A 27999-nucleotide genomic window follows, 5' to 3' on the forward strand; every position below is an offset into this window, starting at 1 on the left:
TTCCGAGTGGACCGTGAAATATTTATGTCTCTATGCAGCTCTTTGAAGGAATAATCTTATGTTTTTGTGCCTGTCGTGGGTCAGAGGTTCAAATCAGCACTTCTTTCTGTCACTCCTTATATGTTTTACTATAATTTACAGCTCAGCAAGAGGACTCATAAAACAAAAGTGTCTATTTTATTTCAGCAACTAATTCTAGTTAATCAAAGATTTCCAGCCAAACAACTCAGCATGAAACTCTGCATGGAAAATATGAGGAGAACAAAGCATTTTGTCAAATAACACATCTCATGATGTAAACACATATGTCTCTTAGAGGGAATTTTATCGTTTCCGCATTATCGGCGTACAAAAGGAGCATTCTTGTCGCAGACCCGGTGCGACTGTGGAGGCATCGTCATTGGAAACAAGAGCCTGATTAGGTTCCCACACAGATATGAATAGACTTTCCTTTTTTAGTGAAATCGCTGCTTTTATTCCTTTTTAAAACAGACTGGTAATTGTCACCCTAAAAACACTGAATTGTACTAGGGCAACATTTGTTTCTGCTCTTTTTTCCCATCTTTTTTAGAATCAGCCAATAACGTTACTATCCCTTCTGGTTGGTCCTCTTCTGGAAAGTCTGAGTTAATCCACAGCTGTGTGAATGTGAAAAAGGGACACAGCAGGCAAAGTCTATTGGGTCTCTTGTCTGCTAATAAAGTGCACAGTCTGCAGGACAGATGTTAAGAGGATCTGTTAAATAAGTCAGTGGCAGAGATCCTGACCTCCGCCAAGGAACATTTTATTATTCCAGAAAGGGGCATAATTGCACAATTAGAAGAACCATAGCTTTTCTTTACAGATTTTTACTCCTTGTTCCATCATTTGGTTGAAATATAGTATCAGGGCCTATTCGCTGAGAAGCAATGTGCTAAATATGATTGGGTTTAGCACAAACTTCAGATTACGAGATTTCCCCAAGTCCCAGGGAAATGGTTGGACCTTGGCTTTGCTTCAATCTTAAACAGTTTTGTTTATTCTGCATGTATCATTACACTATTTGTACAGTTTCGTTTGCCACAGGGTACCATTGTACTAAAGGAACTATGAATCTTACCAAACATAGTTCCCTAACTATTAAATCTAGTGTAATGGGAAATGTAACCTAGAGATCAAATTAATAGAGGAATATCACATCATAAAGTTGGCCGCTATACCTTATACCCCTTTACCATTTACGGTGTGAATAAAATCATGTCTGCCACATGCACTGCAAATTCCCAGGTGTGGTGTGAAAGGCACATTGTGATCTGACCCCTTGCTTACCTTTCCAACCTCACCAGCTACAGCTTTTGTACACTCGGCCTGCGCCAGACTGTTTTTTCGTTTCCTGAATGTGCCATGCTGTCTGTTGCTTCCACACCTGGAGGCAGGCTGCGCTCTTTGTCTGGGGTGTTTTTTCCCTTCTCTGTTATCCTTCTCTGCTACATCCTTGCCCTATACACCTAGTGAGCTTCCACTCTCCTTTCGAGATTCCATTTTAACATCATCTCATCCATGAAGATCACCCATATTTCCCCAGACAGAGCCCAATACCTCTCCCTCCCACAGCGTTTTCATTCTGGAGGCACATCTATTTTAGCAGTTATCACATGGTCTACCAGACTGTGAGCCCTTTGAGGGCAGGGATTAAGGTCTGATCTTAGCATCTGGCAAGTAGAAAAGCGTGCTTACTACACATAGTAGGTACTTAATAAACATCTGGGGGTATCATTGTAGGAGTGAATTAATTAAATAATAAATCCCTTTTTTCATGTTAATATAAACTTGTATTCTGGCCTTGTCACTACTGCTAACACTGTCACAGGGTCTCATACTTGAGTATGCTTTATTTTGTTTTCTTAAAGGATAATCTTCATGAGGTTGGCACATTCAATGGCAAAACATCAATCTCTACAAAAGCTCATCCCCATCCACCTGTACCTAGAGCAGGTAGAGGCTGAGCCATCTTGTCCTCTTGGCCATGTTTCAGTTGGGTTCAGTTCTTTTCTTATAAATGTATGTAAAAGAAGAAATTAAATTTAGCTCTTCACAGTGTTGCCTCACAATTTCGCATATCCTAACCCAGGCCATTTATAAACTGTGTGGCTTTCTTTCTGGGCCTCAGTCTCTTAAAGCACTTTTCATAAGGATTTTTTTATTTGGTCTTCACAACTGCCCTTTGGGGTGAGTATTACTCCTAATCCCATTTAGTGGAATCTGGGCATAGGAAGATTAATTTGCCCATGCTCATGGAACTGGTGGTAGAGTGTGGATTTGGCCCTCAAGGCCTCCGAGAGCCTTTCCAGCTCTGGAAATCTATGAAATTTACAATCTCATTGCCTATTTGTGAAGGCTTTTCTTTCAATATGGTGGCATTTTTTTCTTGATTAGTGGAAAGTCTAGTTTAAAGTACCTTATCCACTGCCTGGCCATCACTTCTTTCTAAAGAACACTGCACTGGACCTTATACTTTCTGAATTCAGGAGCAGTCATAGGGTGTAGGTATTAGGACAAAAAGATTTCAAAAGCCTATATACAGCCAGCTTGGTCACCAATAAGTAAATATATTTATATACATATTTACCAAATGATTTGCCACATATTATTTATTCTTATCACTTTGAAGTGAGCTCCTCCCTTGGCTATCACCATTAAGAGGTCATTAGCTTGCTTAGCTTGACTACCTAAGGCATGTAGTATATGCCTTTAAAATGTTTTTAATGAGTAAATGAATAAGAGAGATACTAGTATAAAGGTGCAGAGAGAATGTTTATTGAGTATTTACCATGTAGCAGACATTGTGCTAGGTGACTGGATTGTGTTACTTCATTTAATCCTTACAATATGGGAGGTATCATCATCCCCACTTCACAGATGAAGAGACTGAGGTATAGGGAAAATTAGCTCAAGGCCACACAGCTCTTTTTTGATTGTTGGTTGGTTTGGTTTTGATCACACAGTTCTGTTAACTGAAAAGGTCTCGAGGAACCAATAAGCATGGCTTTCTTGAAACTTCCAAGCCACTCACTATTGTACAGACAGAAGACATGTCAGAGAGCAAGCTAGCTGCTGAGTAAAGAGGAAGCATGTTGCTCCAATCTATGGTGGCAAATCATCACCTAATGATATACAGTCATTTTCCTGCTTCCTAGTGAAGTATATCTGTGTTTGGCGATACTGGTTCATAATCAGGTATGGCTGAGGGGGCTCTAAAATCAGGAATGGTCTGGTTGGATATAGATGAATTACATATGACTATTTTGCACTGCGACTAAAAAAAAGTCTCTTTATTAAAATGACTAAGAAACACCTTGTTATCAAAATGACTGATAGATGGATGGGGAAATGAATGGCTTCCACCCCAAATCAGTCATATCCACGCCTCTATTATCTCAACGAATCTTCTCACTTTCTCCTGGTTGTGTTCCAGCTAAGCCAACAAGCTACCTGTGCATTATCCAGAGGCTGCCCCTTGGGTCCTGGAGCAAACACTTGCTTAGAGGTGAAGAAGATGTTCTGAGCAGGTAAACAGCCACACTGCAGAGACGGGTGTCTTGTTGTCCGGAAGCTAAGGAACTCCTAAACTCTGGGGGGCAATCCCAGTGTCATGAGGACTACATGGGGCACACACTCCCTTGCATTTACAGACAGTGAGTGTTTCTCCTGCCTTTTTTTTTTTTATTTACTTAATTTTTTTCTTTTTAAGCAGAGCAAGTGATACTCCATTGCGAATGTGATGCTAAACCGCTTTTCCTTCAGAGTTTTTAAACTGGGCCTCTGAGAAGGAGTTTGATACAATTCAATGACTGAAGTAATACCTTTGTCCATTTGAGCATTAAATGGCCCGTTGAAATACAGCTTAGTTAGAGGGAATTTCAGAAAATAGTACTTTCTAATTTTTTTTTTTTTTTTAAATTTCTCTCCCAGCTGACTAGAGCAGAGCTTGGAAAATGCAGCTCAATCACTTTCCACAGCCTCTCAGGTCAGCCTCTCACCAGTGTTAATTAAATATAACCCCCTTAGAATACGAGAGGTTAAGTGAGAGCAACATTGCGTTCTTCTCCAATATACTACCATGAACACAACTGGCCATAATCTGTTTATAAGAAGGCTTCCTTGAACACAGAGATCTCACTAAGGAAAAATTATAAGAGGAAAAGCTACATAATGCATTGACCATTCAGCACAAAATACATTTTAACCTACACATTTCTATATCCATTGTGCTTAAAGAACACATATCATAAAGGAAATTGGTGTAACAGATGGTTTCAGTTCTGGGTAGCAAATGCAACCCGTTTTCAATGGGATAAAGTAAAACAGGAAAAGCCAATGCATAATTCAGTCAATCTCTTACCTAAAAGTTTTCTTTCTTGTCAAGTTAGAGAACTTGCCCCTGATAGCTACAAGTGGTGGTGTATTTTCTCTTTTTTGGCAGATGCTCTATCTTCTGTAGCACGACTTGGCCAAACTCTAAAACTGGACAATTGCTGAAATAATGGCTCTATACTAGCCACTTTCAATTAGAAGTCTTTTTAAGCGATTGGATTTACAGTTTTAAAAAGTTCCATACACTGTCCAGAGCTATTTGTAAACGAAATCACTTAAAGTAAAGCTCTTTTAATACTCTATAATTAGTCTTGTCTCTCTGAACATGACTTTACTGTAAAGGCTCCTTCCTGACTCTCCTATTGTCCCAAGATTGCTGAGAAGAACGCAGCCAAGCGATAATTCAACATTATTGCTGCTTCAGTGCACTAATCGCTTAAAGAGCAGCAAAGACTCTGTGCTCTCTGCCCTGCAGCCCCCGCAGCCTCCTGGCCCGAGGCAGGCATCCCGACCCAGCCATGTCCAGATGTCAAGAGGAATCCCCAGCTCCTGATGCAGCAGGCGCTCCATTCCAGTATGGTCAAACATCTGCTTCCTCTGCTGGCATGCAACCTGCTGGACATGCTCAGAGGGCAGCACAGGCTGGGGATGGGCAAGGACACACTCCCCAGCTACTCCCAGAGACTCATCGAAACTTCCAAATTAGAAGACAGCCCCCAGAAACCCTCCAAAGAATCAAGCTCCGGCAGTCGGCAAAAACATTCTAAGCATTTTCCTCAAAAGAAAACTACAGAATGAGATAAGACAGATTTCATGATAGTTCTTCTTATACTTGTTAAATTCTATTAGGCTTGAAGTTTCTTCTGGACAGCTAACTGGAAATTTGGAAAATACATGAACTCTCTGGGAACCCTAAGAATGTCATGTTGACTTGGAAATTTTCCCTTTTTGTAATTTAATTAGATTACTTTTAATTCACTTGAATATTATAAGAGGGGAGTAAGTTATGCACAAAAGCCTCTAAATGACTGTGCTTCCTACATATCAGTCAGCACGGTTTAAAGCAAAGAATCCCAGCCGAGAAGTAAATTTTAAAATGCACTTAAACCATCTCTTATAGTCCTAATTTTGCTTAATAGATGAGTAATCTGGTTTCAGTTGTTTAATCCATCTGAGCCTCACTTTCTTCTTCTAAAATATGGGGATAATATTAAAGCACATTTATTATAAAGCTGAAATATAAATTGCTCATTAAACTGTAAAGAAACTATGCAAGGTGTATTATATATGTGTTAATATGTGTATATCTGTATACATATAAATAATACCCATACATTCTTATATCTGTTTTGTTTTGTTTTTAGAAAGACATTCAGGCTTCCTTTGTAATATCCAATTCACACATCAAATACAGGTTTTCTGCCAAGAATGATTCCATTCATCCTATGGGATCTCCATAAACAGCATCCTATAAAAACTAATGAACAGTTCCCAGGTCCTCACCAAATCTCACATTTACTTCATTCTGAAAGATAGACTTCTATACTATTATAGTCAGACATAATATTCCTTCACTGAAAGTCAGAATGGATGGTATGCTTAATACAATTGAAAAGATGAGCCTGAGGAGAATTGTGAGTGCTCTAGCCAGAAGTGACTGATCAAATAAAATTCTTAGTTTTGAAGCTCAAACAGGAGCCAAGGATAAACAATCAAATAAGTCTCAGCTTTTAAATATCTGCCCATCCAGGTCCAGATGTACAGGTAGATTGATAAGTGGATGCTTCTGCTAAGATGAATAAGATTTGCAATCCCAACTCTTTATCATACATTTCTTTCCCCATTTTCTTTCTCCCCCACTAGAATGTAAACTTCATGAGGGCAAGGACTTTGTTTTATTCACTGCTATTTTCCCAATATCTAAGACAGGTTTTCTCAAACTCAGCATTACTATATTTTGGACTGGATCATTTTTGTCGGTCAGGGTTGGTGGCAGGGTTGAGGTGGGAGGGAGGGCAGGGAATATCCATTGTAGGATATCCATTATAGAATATCCATTGTAGGATATCCATTATAGAATATCCATTGTAGGATATTCAGCAGCATCCGAGATGCTTTAGCCACTAGATGCCAGGAGTTATCTCCACCCCCACCAAGTCATAAGAATCAGTAATGTCTCCAGACATTGCCAACTGAACCCTAGGGAGCAACCTGACAGCACTAGATACAGATTTGTTGAATAATTGAATGATTAAATTTGTTATGTTTGAATTTTCATACAAACTTTTCCAAATTTCCTGAGCATGACAAAAAAAGATTGTGATACAACTCTAAGATATGCTATTATATCACTGAAATCAGTAATATTCAAAGTAACAGTAAAATTTCCAGTAATAAGAATTAAAGAAAAGCTGTAATACTTTATTCTTTAGTGTCAATGGATAAGTGAATTAAAGTGAAAATTTGATAAATACCCTAAAAATGCATTTTCTAGATTAAAAACAGCTCTGTTTCAAACTGGCTTTGCACGAGTACTGTATGTTTGCCCTTTGCAGGGTTTGCGATGGTCAACACATGTATACATTCTAAGCAATAGTTTTTTTATACATATCTATCATTTATTTATTTTTGCTTTAGTTCATACGGCTCAAGTTCAATAGCATTAGGGAATCACTGATAAGGTATCAAGGATCATCATTTAGATTAATTTCTATATTATGAAGTTGGTTATAAGTATTATAGTTGTGCTATAAGAGAAACATAATAAGCAATGAATTCAATGCAGTTTCCTGGAATTTAAGAATTCTGATTTAAGTCCTTAAACCAAGAGGACGGAAGTCTCGGGAAATTTATTTGGCTCCACTTTGCTTCCATTTTTTAGTGTGTAAAAAGGAAATGCAAATACTTAGCTAACACCACATTAAACAATTATAAATATAAAGGAATTGGTATTTATAAAACTAAAAAACAAAACAAAACAACAAATTAATTCCTTTCAGTCTGACTCAAGATGACCCTGCTGATGTCATCAATTATAGGGGAGGAATGAAAGATGGAACATACAGTGATTTTTTTTTTTTTAATCCACACAGCAACCAGTACAGAGTACAAAGTAAAAGTTTTGGGCTTGTTTCTTTATATTTAGAAAAGAATCCATTATTAGTGCCATTTAGGCTTGGAAGATATGTAAAAGAATCCAGTTATTATCTTAGTCCTAAAAATGTGAAACAGTCAAAATAAAGCATGATGGTTTTAAATCACTGCAGAGAGCTTGAAATGTTACAAATTTACCTGAATTTATAATTTAGATGGATTCTGTACAAACATGTATACCTGTAGCATATAAATTTTTCTATAAATAAAAGAGAAAGGAAAATTGGTAGAATGGTATTAACTATGTGCTAGCTCTACTGATCAGTGTTATTCTTCCACTGGGTCATATCTATGAATCTATCCGACTGAGCTTCTCAATCCCTTTCATTTAAACTATCACTAAAAATATTTTTGGGTTGAAATAATTAATATTGTCAAAATGTTCATACTACCCAAAGTGGTCTACTGATGCAATACATTACCTATCAAAATCTTAATTTTTTTTACAGAAATATAAAAAGAAATAATTCTAAAATTCATATGCAACTACAAAAGACTCAATAGCCACAGCAATCTTGAACAAGAACAAAGTTAGAAGTATCACACTTTGTAATTTCAAACTATATTACAGAGTTATAGTAATCAAAACACTATGGCAGTGACATAAAACAGATATATAGACCAATGGAACAGAATGCAGAAGTCAGAAATAAACTCAAACATATACAATCAAAGAATCACTGGCAAAGGGAATGAGAATACCCAATAAGGAAAGGATAGTCTTTTCAATGAATAGCATTGGGAAAGTTGAATATCCACATGCAAAATAATTAAATTGGACCTTTATCTTAAACCATGTATAAGAATTAACCTAAAATGGACTAAAGTCTTAAATGCAAGACCTGACACTTTTGGGTATATACCCAAAGGAACTGAAATCAAGATCTCAAACAGGGATCTTCACTCCCATGTTCATTGAAGCATTATTCACAATAGCCAAGATATGGAAGAAACCTAAATGCCCACTGATGGAGGAATAGATAAAATAAATGGATAAAAATGGAATATTATTCAGCCTTAAAAAAGGAGGAAATCCTGCCATTTGTGACAGCATGGATGAATTTATAGGACATTAGGCTATGTTAAATATGCCAGACATGGAATGACAAATATTGTATAATATGACTTATGCAAGGAATCTAAAATAGTCAAACTCAGAGGGGCAGAGAATAGAATGGGGTTGCTAGGAATTAGGGAGGGGAAATGGGAATCAAAGGGTACAAAGCTTCAGTTCAGAGATCTATTACATAGTATATAGTATATGGTTTATAATTTCATACTATATACTTAAAAACTTACTAAGATGGTAGATTTTATGTTAAATGTTTTGTTTGTTTGTTTGTTTGTTTGTTTCCTTTGACAGAGACAGATCAGAAGTAGGCAGAGAGGAAGGCAGAGAGAGGAGGAAGCAGGCTCCTTGCCGAGCAGAGCCCGATGCGGGACTCGATCCCAGGATCCTGAGATCATGACCTGAGCCGAAGGCAGAGGCTTTAACTCACTGAGCCACCCAGGCGCCCCTTATGTTAAATGTTTTTATCACACAAAATAATAACAATAAGAAGAAGGTGGGTGATGAATATGTTTATGGCATAGTTTGTGGTGTGGTTTCATGGATGTATACTTATCTCCAAATTCATCCAATTGTATACAATAAATATGCGTGGCTTTTTGTATGTCGATCGTATCTCAATAAGGTGACTTTTTTATAAAAAATTCTTTGTCCTGCTCAGTCTGTTCTGTTACCTGACATGTCAAAATATTTCATCATATCTTTATCTGATTTAAATTTCCCAAATATTGTATATCCTGACTTACTATATGATTGGAAAGTGAAGTGAAACATTTTTGAAAACACAAGAATGTCTTGTTTTCAAACCTTGCAATATATCCTTATCACACCATCTCTCTGATTTCCAAGGTAGCCCCTAATAACATATAAATACACGGATATGTAATATGTGATACCAACCAAACAATACCTTGAAACTCCAGTTTGGTAAAAAGAAGAATAAAAATACCTGTCACAATTTTAGAAACCATTGCATCTTATAGGTAGTCTATTTAAATACAAGTATTCACACATCAGGAGCTCCCTGTTGAGTAGATTAATTAGTTAGCCTGGAGTTAAATGAATATTGGTAGAAATCTTACATTAGGCAAGATTGAGGTCTGCGCTAGTTTTATAATTCCAAGGTACTGGCCTCCTAGTAAACCATCTCTGTGAGTACACATGAGGATCCCATCAATCACATAACTTAAATACAGTGATTAACAGGGCTTATATGTGAGAAGAGCCATACTCTTTCAACTTTGAGGTATTACCTTAAAACATACAAAAAATCAAATTTCTAAAAGAAAAGCCAGTTTACCCAATGCTTTAACTTGTGGCTAGATATAACCTTATTCTGTTTCACTGAATACAAGTCTGATTTCCAAATACTAGGAAATGCTTTCATATTTTGCACGCTTCTCTGATCTGCCTATATTTCTTTAACCTCCATCAGGATTCACTTGGTACCTGCTCTTTTTCTTAAGAAGCATACCTAGAGATAAAAAAAAAAAAAAGTTCTTTATATGAAATAGTACCTCCCTAAACACAGGGCAACTGACCAAATATATTAAAAAAAAAAAAAAAGTTTTCAAAGCAACGTGGGTCCCAGATAACCACCAAAGACGATATTCATTAACTCATTCCTTTTACCACTGTGCCAGGCAATGCTGGGGATTCAACAGTAAACAAAAGAGACAAAATTCCTGAATGCAGTAACTTACATTCTAGTGGATTAGAGCTGCCCTTCAGAAGCACTTCAGGCAACAAAGGTAGAGTAGAATTGACAGCTTATTGGATGTGGGGAAGTTTTTTCCTATTTTGATGGGTTTTTTGTTTGTGTTTGTTTTTGTTTTTTTAAATCTGAAACTGCCTCCTCACTCCACTTACTATTCACAACAACCCTTAAAATGATTATTATTCACCTTTTATGATAAAAAAAAAAAAGTTAATCTAAGAACACCATAGGACAACATGACAAGTAACAGTGGAAGCTCAAATCGAAGATTCGAATTCCAAAGTGGAGTTCATTAGTCCACAGCTCATCTAATCCGAGTCATCATGGTACTCCCAAGTTCCATCTCACTCTTAAAGTCAGGGGTAAGAGAAGGCTGATTAAGGGGAAAAAAACATTTTTCCTCAAAGCACAGCCCCATGGTTGGCATCCTCAAAACAAGCTTTGAATCAGTGCATTCCTTTTTCTCCATTGGAAAGCTAGTAATAGGTCACTCTAATCAACTCTTTATTCAACTCTCTATTAGAAATGATAACCTCCCAAGCTTACCCAGCAAAGCCTAACTCACCCTCTCATTCCTCTACAGCACTGAGGCATGTTTATAACTGCAAACAAGAAAACAGGGTATGAGCCAGAGAGCATCTAAATACAACATCATAAAGATTCGGGCTGGAAGTGAAATAGAATTAGAACATTCTCGATGTTGATGGGTACTTCTTCACTTTCCATTTGTAGCATGAAAATTGACAATATCATTTAAATAAAATATGTGTTTGCATTTACTTCTGCAAAAATTTCAATTGTTCTCCTCCATCTTTGCAAACTTGGCAAGACTTTAATAGTTTCATTTAAGAGTAACTTATGATTGATAGGTTTTCCTAGTGTTTTAAAGCTCTAATTATACTTCTTTTCCTCAAATCTCCCCTAAAGTATACACAGGGGCCATTGAATAAAGGTGAAAATCTACTTATATTGATATCTAAAAATTTTCATATTTAATTCCTTTAATTTTAGGTTACTATCCATACTATCATTATAAGAACTTGTCTGTTAAAATATGTTCCAACTAAAGCTTGGTAGGCTTTGAATGCTCGATAAAAATCATTCTCTGAGGCTAATGAAGACAGAAACTCTGCCTGTAACAATATTAAGTTTGTTTTCTCTGGTGATTCAGAGAAGTGAGCAATCTGTCAGTAATACATTGAGTGAAATTACTTGTCTTGTAGGAATAACTGCTGACAGTCACTTTATCTCAGGGCTGACCCAAACATCTCCCTGCTGACAAACAAATTACTATGTCTAACTTTGAAAAGGTAACTAGCTTGTTTTTAATTTTGATTGGTCTTTCAGAGTCTCCTGTACATAAACTCGGTCCCATCCTTCATTGTATTAAAAAAAAAAAAAGCCACAAAAAATGTTTTGCAGGGGCAGGGGGTGGGGGTCAGGTTTGAATTAATGTGAAAGAAAAAAAAACAGGAAGGAAAGAAAAACTCTATCATTTGGCACTAAGAGAAAGAACTGCAATTGCTTCTCTCCAAGACTGTTATGCAGATAAAACTGGTAAGTGTGTCTACCCAACATTAAGACTGGCAGTGCCGCCAGTGACTGACTGGGTGAGTGAACACATTACTGAGACAGTATTGTAGGAATTAATTTTCTTCAATAAAGTGATTTTTAAGGCTCATATATTTCACAATCTAAACATATGTCACTGTTTCATAAACAAAATAAATGGATTAAAATAATACACTACCAATATGCTGACATGTGGAGATATTTTAATTAGAAATTCTTAAGCTGTGTGATATTTAACTGCTGTATTTGCTAAAGAGAAGCATGCATCATTTAATAAGAAAGCATGAGACAGGTGTATCACTTTGCATGCTATGGTACCAGATTGTATTTAATATAAGCCACATCTATGAAGCAACAGTACTCCCAGTTACAAACAAAACAAAGCAAAACAAAATTACTTTTAGGGATCTATTGTCTTGAAAGTCACCCCATAAAATGAACTGATACATTGAAACTGCTTTTTCATTTAAAAAAGAGAGAAGTTACTCAGAGCTTAGTTTCTGAGACAATATTTCTTCAGAAACAATTTAACATCTTAGCTATTTCAAGGCCATATTTACATGACTGCCTCATTATACTGGTCCCCCTTCCTTAACATTCTTTCTGATGTACCTGAAGGACCAATGCTAACAGAGCTGAGGAAAGCAAATGGCAAGTGGTCCTGAAATTTATACGGTAGAGAATTGGAATAAGTAGCAATATAATATATTGTTTACTATAGCAAGTGCCCTCTGTTCTCTAAAGGTCAAAAGCACTGTAACCTTAGAGTTACAGTTTCTGATTGTTCCCAGGGTTAAATACATTATCAAAATTAATGGTTCAAGCCCCTCAACCTTCAGATATATGAGTATTCATGCCTCCATCTGCTGAACTGTTCAACTAAAAATAGAATTCTTTGGCCTTCTCTCTCCTAATATTGTGCCCCTGAGGCAGAGAAAACCATGCCTTAGATCAGCACAGAGCAACAAGGCTTTCCTGTATCTTGCTTATTTTAAAGAAAGAAAGAACTGGAGTACACGAATGTAAGAAGGGTCTTTGCTCTTTATATAACTTTTTTTCCTACTTGATAACAAAATCTCAGGCTTTCAAGGTAGAACTATTAATGCTGGTAAGATTTATCCAGGCTCATTAATGTGAGAAACCACAACCTTCGAGGAACAAATGAACTGGAACATCAGGTAAAGAGGACCAGTTCCGAGCAATGTGGCTGGGCGCAGACGAAGGTGGTGAGGTAGTGTGATGGTGGCATGTACATGTTGAGAGCTTTTCTTCCTAGGAATTTCTCTTTAGAAGTAAAACCAGTTAACATAATTGTAATGCTTCCATGGTGTCAATGGTCTACCACGATCATGACTGCTAACAGAGCTGTGACATTTTAGCTTGTCAAAGGAGGGAATAATTAGAAAAGAGAGCAGGTTTTAAAATTGATAAAGCAAGATATTATTAAATTTTCTCTCTACTTTTGCTTACGATTTCCAATGTGAGTGTCTGTACTAGCTCAGACTTGTATGTCTACTGTGCTTTTCATGGACGTCCTCATAAACGTGGGATGCTCATACTAGGAAAGTTGGGAAAGCCTGCCTTTCAAACAAGGTCAAGGTCTTTTCTAAGCAGTGTACCATATAAGCAAATAGCAAAGGTTTCCTGACTTGCAATAAATAAATAAATAAATAAATAAAAGGTGCAAAAAAAAAAAATGAAAGCAAGAAAACAGGAAGAATTAACAAAAACCAGGAAACTTTCAAATGGGCCTAACCTTAAACTGCAAAATCTGAGGAGTCCCTCACTAACTGGCTCTCTTTTCATCCTAATGTGAGTGACAGACGTGGGGCATATGCTGTGCTTCTAGATCAGCAGCACTGCTACAGAACTATGCAGATCTGGCACTCCCAGAGATGACATCAGACTTTCCAGAAACCCAACAGAAGCCAGATTTGGCAGCATCAGGGGTCTGTGATGGTGGCAGGAAGAGAAGTCAAGCTACGTGACAAATTAGTCAAAGAAGTGATTGGGTAGAAAACTGCCGATGGAAAAAGGTGGATGGGAGAGATCTCAACACCTCAAGAGAAAATAAAAGTCTGAGAGAGGAAGTCTTGGGTCTGAGCCAAGACCACCTGCTTTCACATTCGTCCAAGCACTTAAACATTTCACAAACGATCTGTCCTGAGTGGGGAAGCTTGCTAACTGGCATCACACAGAAAGTCTTGTCCCTCTCATGCAGTTATCTCTACATTTTAGCAATCCTAGGCATGGCAGATCTTCAGAATGTCCAGAAATATGGTACCTTCTCTGCAGCCAAAAGAAAGCCTTACAAAAGAAATCCCTTCTTGCTGTCTAGAAGACAGTAGATACTCTGACAGTATATGCCTGATCATGTCTGGGTGGGAAGCCCCTGTATAACTTATATCAAAGTGACAGGGAAAGAGAGAGGCAGGCAGCAGGCTCTGGAACTCTTCCTTAGGCTACTTCCAAGCTGGCTTTTGATCTTGTCCTCTTTTTTCTTCTTAGGACTGAGTTTTCTCTATTATTTTTCAAAAATACAGATTCAAAAGCAGTGTAGGAAATAATATCAGAGGGATACTCTATTGATTATACAGCATTTGATATGTATAGATGCCAAGCCAATAGGATATGAATGAATATACAGCTTTGCTTGATATAATAATACTTTCTTTCTTTTCTTTTCTTTCTTCCTTTCTTTCTTTCTTTCAAGTTGAGTTTCCCATCTTAGGTTTGAACATAAAATTTAGTATTAAATCTAACCCAGAAAATTAAAGCATGTTTCAGTCTGAGGTAGCCTGTCTCCATTTTTTTTTTTTTTTTTTTTTTTTGTGATTCAGCAGATAGCTGGCAGCCCTTCAGTAGCTAATATTCCTGGAGAGGGACTCCAGTGATATGAGAGAGAAATCAAGCATGAAATTAGAGAGATGAGGACTAGACCCCTATAGAAGAAAAGGGCTTGGTTTTCAAAAGAGCCATAAAAGCTATCTTCTCCCAAGTGGTAAGAATATCCCACAAAAACAACAAAGAGCTTTACTGGATGTTAAATATGAAAGGGATACTATAGACATTCACGGGGCAACAAGCAACCAGTCAGGCCCAGGCACTGGGCCCTACCTCATCCAGAGAAAACAAAATTTAGAAACCTGAATCAGACAGTTAGAAATCGTGGGTACTAACTCTGACTCCAGGAATATTGTGCATCCTTGTTCTCTCTGAAACTCCAGTATTTTGCCTATATAAGCAGAATTATATTTATCAACTTTGCAGGGTTGTTTTATGGACAAATGAGATCTTTTTACAAATGTTACGTGTTTATAGACATTATACAGCACTATATAAAAAAGGAGAAAGAGAGTCAGGGAAAAGGATGGTTCTGAAGATGGTTCCTTGTAAAGAATTTGCCTCAATATACAGCATTAAACAACCTAAGTCATTAGGTGCATTGGCTTAAGGCTTGCCGCCTTCTATGAAAGAAAAGGAGCAAAAATGAGCCTTCTTAGGAAAGAGAAGAAGGGAAAGCTCACATTTTAGTTTAGGTCGAATGTTTGCCACTTTAAGAAAAAAAAAAAAAAAGCCTAGAATATGACTGAACAATCCAGTCCCCCACCCAATGAAGCACCAATGGAAGCATTCATACCTCAATCTGTTTGTGGTTGTAAGAGTGGCCACCACCATGTTCAAAGGTGTCCAAATTCCTGCCAAAACGGTCACTTAGGCCCTTTAGCCTTGGGTTAATTTGTGGGTGGGAGACATGACCCTTCTGTTTAGTAGCATATTCAGAAAAAAAAAAAAAAAAGACAAAACATACTGTCAGAACTCATGAAACAGAACATATGTTTCTAAATCCAGGGTACTGACCACACCAAAGAATAGAAAGTAGAAGGCTGAGGGCCCAGACACGTCTTTCACAGAAACTTGGTTATAGGATCAAGCAATGGTACTGGTTTCATACTTCTGCCTCTGACTCGAGAAGACACTGTAGCATAGCAATATGGAGAAGGAGACACGGATTAGGTTTATTATGAGGGAGGTTTCTTTTAGATTTCTTTTAGATTTTTCCAACTGCAGTGAGTTCCAGTGTTAGCAGTGGGGAAGGTGAAGTTTTAGAAGAGAGGCAGGATTGCTGCTCCTGTTAGGCAAAATGTCTAGCTCTGCTCGGCAGTCTATAGTGGGTAACATTGTCCCCGCTTTCTGGATGAGGCTTATAACAAAAACTCACAGTATTGCAAAAATTATTTATTTGCAGACCCACTTGAAAAGACTCACAATGATGTTTTTTCATGGTAAAATATTTGCACATTTCTTATATTCAAGCCGTAGAGGGAATAGCAAAGAAGAAGAAAAAAAATGCCTAGCCAGATGCTATTCCCTTGTAAGAAAACTCAAAAATAATCACAGTAAATTATAAGAATAAAAGACTATCTTTAAACTTCCCACTGTGTTGAAATTCAAGTTCTTCACTATCACATATTTTCTAACTGTTTGAATACTGAAGGTTTAACCATTATTTTAATGATATTATCTTTCTGTTTTTGTTAAAATACATATTCATATTAAAAGTCAATTTCCCATTAAAATGGCAGTGCTAGAAGGATATAAAGATCACCTGGTCCTATTATAAACCTCTCACTTTACCATGAAGAAGATAGGTGCAAATGATTCTTTTACCCAGCCTCCAAAACATTTTCTCCCCCATTTTCACTGCATAAGTACAGAACCCTAATCCAGAATGTGGTGGGATGCCATGCCTGGACTTCTGGCATGGCATGAAGCTGACGATGAGAATGAGGGTACATATATTCCAGAACAATATATTGACATTTTACCAAACAGTTAAGGTAATTTGGTAATTACAACTCCTAGTCTATAAGCTGCAAGAAGGAAAATGCCCAACATTGTTTTCTATTTTGATGTTTACATGTAAAAGTTCATCTGAACATAAAGGGAGACATGGATGGAAAAGAGATAAGGAAAAAGCGATCACATCCAATAGTAGCAGCCAGCAATAAAAATGTAAAACCAATAACTCACCCAACAGAAAATATAGAGTATTAAGTCATACTACCATTTTTCCCTTAAAAATACTGAAATTGGCAGTTTTTTCTTCTATTTTCAGTATGGTAAGTACACAAGGTGTTAATCCTTCTAGGCTACGCTTAAAAATTATTTAACATTCAGGCCATTATTTAGCATACAGCTGGTTAGCAGTTTTCCACTAAAGAACTGGCTGGTATCCCACATTTTTTTCTTCTGGCACTTACCTGGAGCTGTAAAGGGCTGAGTCCAGAAGTAGCAGCAGCTGCCATTGTTGATGAAATGAACTGTACAGGGTAGTTATCACCTGTCGGAAAGAACAATGCATACAGGTTTAGACAATGCACAGGGAATCGCAGCAGACAAGTACAAACATGGTCCTTGGATTGCCTGAGCTTTACAACATTGCTCTAAGCCCAAACATCTGCAGAAACAAAAGGCTTAGTTGGGCATAGACTTGCAGTGCTGCCTTGGAACTTTTTGTTAACAGATAGCTGGTAGGCAAACTGGCAAAACATGAATGTGATGTTAAAAAAATTAAATGTGCAATTCAAGCATGTTCACTCCATTACAAATCTTGTAATACATCATTTTTTTAAGAGTAAAAAAAATATCTTAAAGCCAGGCTGACACTCAGTTCACTGAGAAAGTATTAAGGTTTTTATGTTGGAACAACAAAAAAGTTTTGGCTTGGTAGGCAAAGCAGAGTATTAGAGTCCAAAAAGATTATGAGCTATTGACTGTCCATAACCCTAAACTTTCTTTTATAAAAAACAAAGAAAAAATTTTAAAAATGCAACCTCTTCAATTTGATAGGGGCGAGAAGGGAGCTAATCTTATCTGCCAACATTCTGTGAAATGCCTGGTATCTCCGCCAGAGTGGAAACCATAGTTTTCTGGATTAACTTCTGATGGAACCTAGTAGAGAATCGGGCACACGAGGTGCTTCCCACTTACTCTTTGAATGATTTGGTTCAACAGCCACACATATTACACGGGGTATCTGCTGCATTAAGTGTTTGATAGAGACTGAGCATGCTTCAGCAGAGATTGATGCTGTATCCTAACGTCTGCCTCCATCCCACGACGAAAAATGGGAACAGAGAACCTTCTATGACCCGAGAACACAGGCCGCGTGCGGCGACATGAAGATCCAAGCGAAAGTCATGAGGAACGTATTGTGATAGTGGTGACGGAAATCAAAATTAATACTCGTGGATAAATTACACAATATCAGTGATTTAATGGAGTATCACTTTGGCTGCAGCTACTTATTTAAAGTCGGTGTTATGTACTATCTCTAGGCTATATTTTAATAGGCTGTTCCTCCACACATTTTTGACATTTATAATAATCATGCTGTTTTGCATGAACTTTTCCACACTGAAAGCTGAATGTAATAATGAAGAGACAGTGTAGAAAGAATCACAGCAATAAAGGTAGTCAATTGGAAAGCAGTAAAATCTCTCTCTCTTTTTTTTTCTGTGTGGACACTAATACCTGGAGCCTCCGTGGTGCCCCCCAGTTTCTTGGAGCTCATCGGGCTTGCCACACCAAGGGCGCCTCAGCTGGCCCAATGTAAATGTTAAGTTGCTTTCACTTTTAACAAATTGTTAGCTTCTAATCGACACAGTCTCTTTGCATCATATCCATAATACCTCATCAGACCATTGAGCACAGTGTGTGCTTGTACACAGTCCAGTAACAATTGGCTTCTGATTGCATACGGAGCACTGCGACAATGCATTCACTAACACTAGATTGTGCTGGTCTCCTATGGAGTAATGTTCAAAATATCTGATCTTGTTTTTCCCCTTCCATGAGGTTGATTTCGGTTTGCAGGGCTACATGAGCTTTTTAAAAAGGATAACTAGGCCAAATTATTTTTTATAGTAAATGACTGTCGCTTTATGCTTAAATAATCCGGCTGCTCTTCTTGATATTTAAACTAAATTATCTGAAGAAAGAATACCCCAATCCAAGTCAAATAGTATGTCTTTGGTTGATATCTTATCAGGTTAAAAAAAATCACAAAACGATACTGAATTAATGATGCTTCAAAAAGAGGGGAAAAAAATCACCATTCCAACCATCAACATGGACTGCCTCCCGGAACATTTTAGAGCTGTTCTTTCTTTAAATATCATGCATTATTCATACTAACTCTAAACCACAACCCCCCTCCCTGTAAGTTTAATACCAGTTGCTTTATTTGTACTAAAACATTTTTCATGTCAAACATATTTAAAAAAATCAAACTCTAAAAGAATTCCCTGGGGCACTCCTTTTTTCATAGCTGTCATGCTTCTATGCTATGAAATGGCTGATTTTTTTTTTATATAGTTTTTGGCTTGCCAGTTAATTTATTACTATCTCTACCACACCCGGTAGTACTCTCCAGCTCACCTGCTGGCTACAAACAGCTTTCTTTCCACTGCTGACATGCATATTTTTTAAATGTTCTTAACCTTTCTGCTGGTTAGAATCTGTGTATCGGAATACAATCTTTTGAAAGCTGTTTATTCAGAACATATCACTGAATCAATACTCAAAGTAAAAATGAATACATTAGAGCAACAGCGTATATTACAGAGAATGATTAGAAGAAAGGGATAAGGGAAAGGCAGGGGAGGAAGAGAAGAGTGAAGAAAAGAACGGGGTTAAAAGTAGCACAGAAGAATGTTAAGAGGGAGGAGGATTTCAGGTATTGCGAGTTTTAATTTTTTAATAACAAAGTTATGTGCTTCACCCCGCTCCCCTTTAATTTTCTCTTTGTAAGAGTTGGTCAAGTACACGTTCTCAGTGGCTGACTTGGCAAGAAATCAGTCAACATGTTGTAGCAATTTTTTTCAAATTTGTCTCTGGATTTGAAATGCTTGCGTGAGGATCCATTCTTTCTAAATTTGTACAAAGGAAGATGAAGCCTGTTGAAACAGGTTGGCTTTAGGCACTACTGTAATCTGGCCCTTGCTACTTCTAGTGTAAAAAGAAAACCTCCAAAAGCCACTTTGGGAAATAATGCCCATTCTGTAAATTCGTCTTTCCAGCCTTCTAGATTTTCCAACAGACTATTTTTAACTGAAGATTACAAAACAAATACAAAACAGGATTTAAAACCTATGGAAAATTTGCCTGACATTAGTTTCACTTATCACAATAGGTAACATTCCTTTGGAACCGAAACAGCTCTACAGCAAGAGTCTCTGAATGAGAAAACTAATTTTTCCTCATTTTCAAGAAAAGTGAAAAGTAGTCAGAACTTAGTAAAACTCAAACACAGGAAAAGGAGGAACTTATAACAAGAACTTAGGACCCATTAGACTCAGGCTACCTCCTGCCGGAATACTCCTAGTGTCTGTAGTTCAAATATCAATTTCATTTTTATTAAAAAGTAAAAAAACTCATGGCTAAAAATATGTCCATTTCCTTTGATTCTTCAGAAAGACAAGGGACTGGATTGTAATCTCCTGGGATATTAACTTCAGAATTAACCTACTGAGGAAATCATTTAGAGAGGCTGGAAAGAGTAGAGAAATAAAAATTCATTAACCTAGGAAACAGGATTCAATGACTTTTCAGTAACTGGTTCAAAATCTCACACTTCATTTTCTACCCTCTAAAATGGAATCAAAATACACTACATATCCCTAACTATCTCACAGATTATTGTATGGTGGCATCACAGGATAATGGTAAATTATCTGAGTTGCCAAACAACTTATGGGTAGACCCCACTTTTATAAGTTATCCTCATTCTTGCTACAATATGGAAATATTTCATTCACAACCACCAGTATAGACTCGGACTGCCACTTTGCTTCTTGCCTGGACGTCTGTATCAAGAATAGCAAAATGTTACAATCCCTTTATATCCTGAAACAATGTTGTAATCAATCTGAATTTATCTTTATGAGGCATCACACTGCAGAAAAAGTTAGCAGGTAATGAATGACATATTTAAAATCCTAAAAATAAAATTCAACTTTCAATTTGTTCTGGGGACAATTGGAAAAATAAACAAAACAAAACAAAACAAAACCCTGGCAGGGTGCCTGGGTGGCTCAGTGGGTTAAAGCCTCTGTCTTCGGCTCTGGATATGATCCCAGGGTCCTGGGATCGAGCCCCACATGAGGCTCTGCCATGCAGAGAGCCTGCTTCCTCCTCTCTCTTTGCCTGCCTCTCTGCCTACTTGTGATCTCTGTCTGTCAAATAAATAAATAAAATCTAAAAAACAAATAAACAAACAAACAAACAAACAAACCCCGGCAAGGATTAAAGTATATATTGCTGAGATCACCATGCTGTTACTTCTCTTGCTAAATTTCTCCTCTGGGGACGGCCAGGTGGCTCAGTCAGTTAAGTGTCAGCCTTCAGCTGAGGTCATGATCCCGGAGTCCTGGGATTGAGTCCTGCCTTGGGCTCCTTGCTCAGCAGGGAGTCTACTTCTCCCTCTGCCTGCTGCTCTCCCTGTTTGTGTTCTCTCTCTCTCTCTCTGACAAATAATAAAATATTTAAGAAATAAAAATAAATAAATAAGTTTCTCTATTCATCCAGGAACAGATCAAAGATGAGAAAAGTCTTGATCCCAGGGCATTCTCTAAGAGCATTTGCATTGTTTTTCATACCTTTAAAGAAGATAAAAAATCAAGAATCAATCTTAATTTCTTCATTTATTTCATAGATACATCCAGACTGTTGCCCAATCATATGGAAATCCATGGTATTTGTCAAAAAAGCAACTAAATAAGTGAATGTGGATAAACTGATATAAATCCATCCATTACAGGGCACCTGGATGGCATGGTCTGTTAAGTGTCTGACTCTTGATTTCCGCTCAGGTCATGATCTCAGGATCATGAAATAGAGCCCCATGTTGGGTTCTGTGCTCAGTACAGGGTCTGCTTGGGATTCTCTCTCTCCCTCCTGCTGCCCACTCATGCTGTCTCTCTCTCTCTCTCTCTGTCAAATGAATAAATAAATCTTAAAAAAAAATCCATCCATTATAAGAAATCAAAAAACATTAACTCAAAGTTCATGCCTTAACATAACTCACCAATGATACATCTTTTTTATGTGATGGAGGACATAGTTAAAGTAATCTTGATCTCCAGAAAACTAGGTTAGTTTATGTGGCTGAGCATATTTTCTTCCTGGATCTCAAAAATTACTAATCTAAAGAACCTCTGAAAAACTATCTTGAGGGGCGCCTGGGTGGCTCAGGTGGTTAAGCTGCTGCCTTCGGCTCAGGTCATGATCTCAGGGTCCTGGGATCGAGTCCCACATCGGGCTCTCTGCTCAGCAGGGGGCCTGCTTCCCTTCCTCTCTCTGTGATCTCTTCCCTTCCTCTCTCCTACTGTGATCTCTCTCTGTCAAATAAATAAATAAAATCTTAAAAAAAATTATCTTGATTTCATAGTAGATAAATTTAATTATTCAAGTATTCCAGTAACAGTGGTTACAAACCTCAGCTTTATATATTCTGGAAGATGTAGAAATAGCTAGCATTACAAGAAGAATCCACCTTGGATGAATCCATACATATAAATTACATATTTTCCACAGCAATAAAGAGCTAGATTTTTTTAATATCATACACACTTAAACCATGTCAGCAAGGGTATAAAATATCAAATCAGAGAACTTCAGTCTGAATTCTATCTCCACTAATTTCTAGATGGGAAAGCTTACAAAATTTAATCAACTTCTTTGATTATTCATATCTTTTTTCTTTTAACAAAATAGATATAATGTCACCTATCTCTTAGAGCTGTAAAGAATATTAAATAAGAATATATATGTACATATATATATTTACATACACATATGAACACATATGCACTCCCCCAACATATAGATGCAAATAAATGCTACTCAGTGAATGCTAACTGAAACAAAGGAATTCAAAAGAACCACTGAGTAACCATTTATACCAAAAAGATTATACAATCTAGAAGAAATGGACAAATTTCTTAAAACACATAAATTACCTAAACTGGCTCAAGAAGAAATAGAAAATTTCAATAGACCTATAACAAGTAAAGAGATTGGATCAGCAAACAAAACTTCTCAACAAAGAAAGGTCCTGGAGCAGATGGTTTTGCCAATAAGTTCTCCTGAATACTTAAGACAAATTAACACTAGGGGCACTTGGGTGGCTCAGTCAGTTAAACATCTGACTCTTGATTTCAACTCAGGTCATAATCTCAGGGTTGTGAGATAGAGCCCAAGATTCTCTCCCTCCCCCATCTCTAAATAAATAAATAAATAAATAATTAAAAAAAATTAATACTAATTCTTCCCAAAACTTTCAAAAAAATTGGAGAGGAAATACTTCATAACTATAAAATAGTGAGGTCAATATTACTTTGATAGCAAAGTCAGAAAAAACCATCACAGGAAAGAAAATTATGAAAATTATTCATCTTTTATGAATATAGATATAAAACCCTCAACAAAATATTAGTATATTGAATCCAACAGCATATTAAAAGGATTATTCACCATGACAAGGCAGGATTTATCCCAGGAATGCAAAGGTGGCTCAAACACACACAGAAAGATCAATGTAATACATCACATTAATAGAGCAAAGGGAAAGAAAACCACATAATCATCTCGATTGATGCAGAAAGGGCATTTGACAAAATTCAACACCCTTTTAGGATAAAAACTCTTAGAAATTTAGGAATAGAGGGGAAGTTCCTTAATATGATATTTATGAAAAGTCCACAGTTAACATCATATTCATGGTAAAAGACTGGAATTTCGGAGATCAGGAATGGGATAATGATGCCTGCTTTCACTGAGGCTATATGACTTTATACTGGAAGTTCAGGCCAGCACTATTAGACGAGAAAGAAGAAGATAAAGGAAGGGAAGGGTAGGGAAGGGAAGGGGAGAGGAGGGAAGGGAAGGAGAGGGAAGGGAAAGGAAGGGGAGGGAGACAGTAGAAGGAAGGGGAGAGAGAGAGGGACAAAGAGAGAAAAAGAGAGAAAGAAAGAAGGAGAGAGGGAGAGAGAGAAGTAAAGGAAGGGAAGGCAAAAGGAATCAAAATTGGCAAGCAAAAGGTAAAACTATCTCTATATTTGTACATCACATGATCCTACATACAGAAAATTCCAAGGAATCCACAAGAAAGCTACTAGAGCTAATAAACAAATTTAGCAAAAGCTGGCAATCTAGTAAAATTAACACACACAAATCCTTTGTTTTTCTATATACCAGCAATGAATATTCCAAAAGAAAATTAAGAAAGCATTTCTATTTATAATAGCATCTAAAATAATTACATACTTAGGAATAAATCGAGCCAAAGAGGTGAAAGACCTGTACACTGAAAACTACATAACATTGCTGAAAAATTTTTTGTAAGACCTAAATGAATGGAAATGTTCATCAACAGGAAGACTTAACATTGTTAAGATATCAATACTATCTAAAGCAATCAACAGATTCAGTGAAATATCTATCAAGATTCCAAAAGTCTTTATCACAAAAATGAAAAACCCAATCCTCAAACTTATATTGAATTGCAAGGGACCCCAATAGCCAAAACAATCTTGAAAAGAATAAATTTGGAAGACTTATAATTTCTGACTTTAAAATTTACTACAAAGTTTTAGTAATTAAAATAGTATGATACTGGCATAAGAACGGATATACAGAGCAAAGCAACAGAATAGAGGGCCCAGAAAAAAAGCCCTTACATATATGGTAGATTGATTTTGGGCGCAGGAGCCAGGAATATTCAGTGAGGAGAGAATATCTTTTCAACAATTGGTGCTGGGAAAACTGGATATGCACATGCAAAAGAAAAGAATAAATAACATATAAAAATTAACTAAATGGATCAAAGACCTAAACTTAAGTACTAACACTATAAAACTCTAAGAAGAAAACACAGGAGTAAATCTTTGTATATGGCAACAGTTGCATGGATAGGATAACAAAAGCACAAGCCAAAAGAAAAAAAATATAAATTGGAGTGCTTCAAAATTAAAAACTTTTGTGCATCAAAAGACACTATCGAGTAAGTGAAAAGGCAACCTAAGAACAGAAGGAAATATTTGCAAATCATATATCTGATAAGGGATTAGTATCTAGAATATATAAAGAACTCTTGAAACTCAATAACAAAAAACAGCTTAATTAAAAACTGAACATACTAATAAAAAAAAAAAAACTAAGCAAAATACTTTCTCCAAGAAATATATACAAATTTCCAATAAGTGCATGAAAAATGCCCCAAATGATTAATCATTAGGGAAATCATTAGGGAAATGAAAATCAAAACCACAAGGAGATACTAGTTCACATCTACCAGGATGGCTATAATTTCTTTGAAGAAGTTGGAAAGTAACAGGTATTGGTGAGGATGTGAAGAGACTGGAACACTTAGATTACCGGTGGGAGGATAAAAGGCAGAACCTCTGTAGAAAACAGTTTGGCAGTTTCTCTGAAAGTTACACACAGCTACCATATGACCCAACAATTCTGCTCTTACACAAATATCCTAAAGAACTGAAAGCAAGGACTCAAACGAATATTTGTATATCAATATTCACAGCAGCATTATTCATAATAACCAAAATGTGGAAACAACCCAAGTGTCTATCAACAGATGAATGGATAAACAAACTGCCTATCCACATAATATATTATATATAATATATATATATATATATGAAGAGACACACACATACATATATATATATATAGATATTGACATACATATACAAGGGGATATTATTCAGCCATAAAAAGAATGAATTTTGGATATATATTGCAATATGGATGGACCTTGAAAACATTATGCTTAGTGAAATATGCTAGACATAGAAAAACATGTATGATCTTACTTTCACTTACAGGAAATATCTAGAATAGGCAAATTCATAGAGAAAGATAGTAGAATAGAGATTACTAGGGGATAGGGAGAATTATCATTTAATGGACACAAAGTTTCCATTGTAGATGATTAAGAGTTTTGGGTATAAATAGTAGTGATGCTTACACAACATTGCAAATGTATTAATGTCACTGAATTGCACTTTTATAAATATTTAAAATATTGGGTATTATGCTATGTATATTTCACCAGAATTTTTTAATAAAAGAAGCACTAGGTGTACTTGTAAAAATTATTTTTGTTTTCAGGCAGAGGGATAATATATCTCAGTCCAATGCTCAGTTTTTGGACATTTCTAATAGATAAGGGTGTAGTTTAATATTGTTAAATTTATAGTTTCACGGTCAGACTTTACCCCTAAACCTAGTGCCTTAGAATTTTCAAAGAACTTACATATATTGTAACAAATTTAATCTTCGCACTCACACCAGGCAGTAGGCATATTTTTTAGAGGACAAAAATGTGAGGCTCAGCAAGGCTAAATGACATGTTCAAGTAAGAATTACATAAAATAATCCATGTAAAATATTTAGCACAGTATTTGGCACAGAGCAACTTATTCAGGAGACTTTAGTTATTATATTATAATAACAAGTGGGTGGAAAGCCAGGGGCAGGCAGAGATCCTATTCCCAGAATCCCCAAGGAAGCCAAGGGGACTACTCCAGCAGCAATTTAAAAAATCCGAACTATACTCAGTCCATGGGTCAGCTGCACCATCCCTGGCACATGAAAGAGGTTATCCATTATTTTTATTTTATAGCCAATTCAATCCTGTTTTACATAGACACTGCCAGCTATGAAAGAGGCTTACTCTTTCAATTTTCTTAAACATAGGTGCTTAAACACATTTTTCTTGACCCGGATTGCTGCATCTCTGTTTCATGATCTGAAAGAGCACTAAGCTACCAAACTTTTGTGGTGTATGTTCTGGGCCCTGCCTAGAACGATCTGTCTAATTAAAGAGTCAGTTTAAAAAAAAAAAAAAAAAAGAGTTAAAACTCAATAAAGCTATGTCTACAGATATTAATCTGATAGATAGTCCCCCTGAAACTGCACAATCCCTAGGTCATATGGCTTCTCAGCAACCCACCAAAGTGGGAATACTTGTTTGGTGTTCACTGCACACCAGGACCCTGATATGCCCAGAGCAATGTGTAAAATTATCTGAAGGGAAGAAGGAACATAGCCCTAAGTATATTTGTTCAGACTGTCCTAATCATTGATTCAGAAACAGTCAACTTTGACATGAACATCTTCCTCAGATAGCCCATGCTTTCTAGAAATCAAGACAATTATTCAATCAGCTGAAGGCACAAACACTACGGGATTGTTTCAGGTTATGGGAAGGTGGAAAAGAGCAGAGAGAGCCATTTATTTTGTAATTAATAAAGATCAAAATTGCAATCGCTCATCCTCTTGTCCAAGGGACCAAAATATAAGGTTATACCACCACTTCACATCTTTTATATGTGACAGAACTACTCCCTTCTGAAAATTTAATCATCATTTCACATGTATTTCAAATGAAATTATCTCAGATCAGTTTGGAGCAAAAAATTTTTCCTAGTCCAGACTCCAGTCCAACACGATTGATTCTACTCCCCCAGTTCATGTGAAGGACAGAAACACCACATAGATTAAGTCACCCAAGTATGTAATTTCTCTGCAAACTGCATAAGAATAAATAATTTTAATCTTTTAAAATATGATTTGATATACTGTAAAACCTGGATCAGCCAAAATATTAAGAATTTAGAATTCTGTTTAATAAAAATCCTCTGATGTAACTTAGGGGCCACCAGAAAATAACTTATTTTATCAGCCTTATGATTAAAAATTGTCCTACATGCCCAGATCCTTGTCATGCTTTAACCAACAGGTTTTAGCCGCCATAATCACACATAATCCTGCTATCCCTGAACACTACTGTCTGCTGCACATATGTTGTCCGACAGAGATAACACGTATGGGTACCAGTCTTCTAGTCTCCATATTCTCCTTAGTTACTTACTACGGTCTCTTCAGTGCCATGTGAGAAGAATTCTTTTAGAAGTGATCCAAATTCATTAACTATATAACAATACATTTCCCCATGAAAAATGGCATTATTGTTTTAACAAAATTAGGTAACAGGTCAACTATGTCACTGTTACGTGCAGTGGAAAATAAGGCTCATCCCTAATTTTTA

General features: G+C 36.6%; 1 protein-coding gene across 23 annotated transcripts in view; it reads right to left on the bottom strand.

Moving 5' to 3' along the window:
• The window catches only part of SOX6 (SRY-box transcription factor 6), a 686491-nt gene that overhangs the window by 100240 nt on the left and 558252 nt on the right, over positions 1-27999 (bottom strand). For 18 of the 23 annotated variants that reach the window (XM_082747252.1, XM_082747253.1, XM_082747260.1 and 15 more), the window contains 2 exons: positions 17129-17208; positions 15505-15627 (listed from right to left, as the gene is read on the bottom strand). In XM_082747252.1, coding sequence (XP_082603378.1) covers positions 15505-15627; positions 17129-17208 — 203 coding nt within the window. The remainder of the gene's footprint in view (positions 1-15504; positions 15628-17128; positions 17209-27999) is intronic. The other 5 variants (XM_082747265.1, XM_082747261.1, XM_082747263.1 and 2 more) reach the window with 1 other exon arrangement.

This window comes from Mustela nivalis (assembly GCF_964662115.1).
Source record: "Mustela nivalis genome assembly, chromosome: 9".
NCBI classification, from domain to species: domain Eukaryota; kingdom Metazoa; phylum Chordata; class Mammalia; order Carnivora; family Mustelidae; genus Mustela; species Mustela nivalis.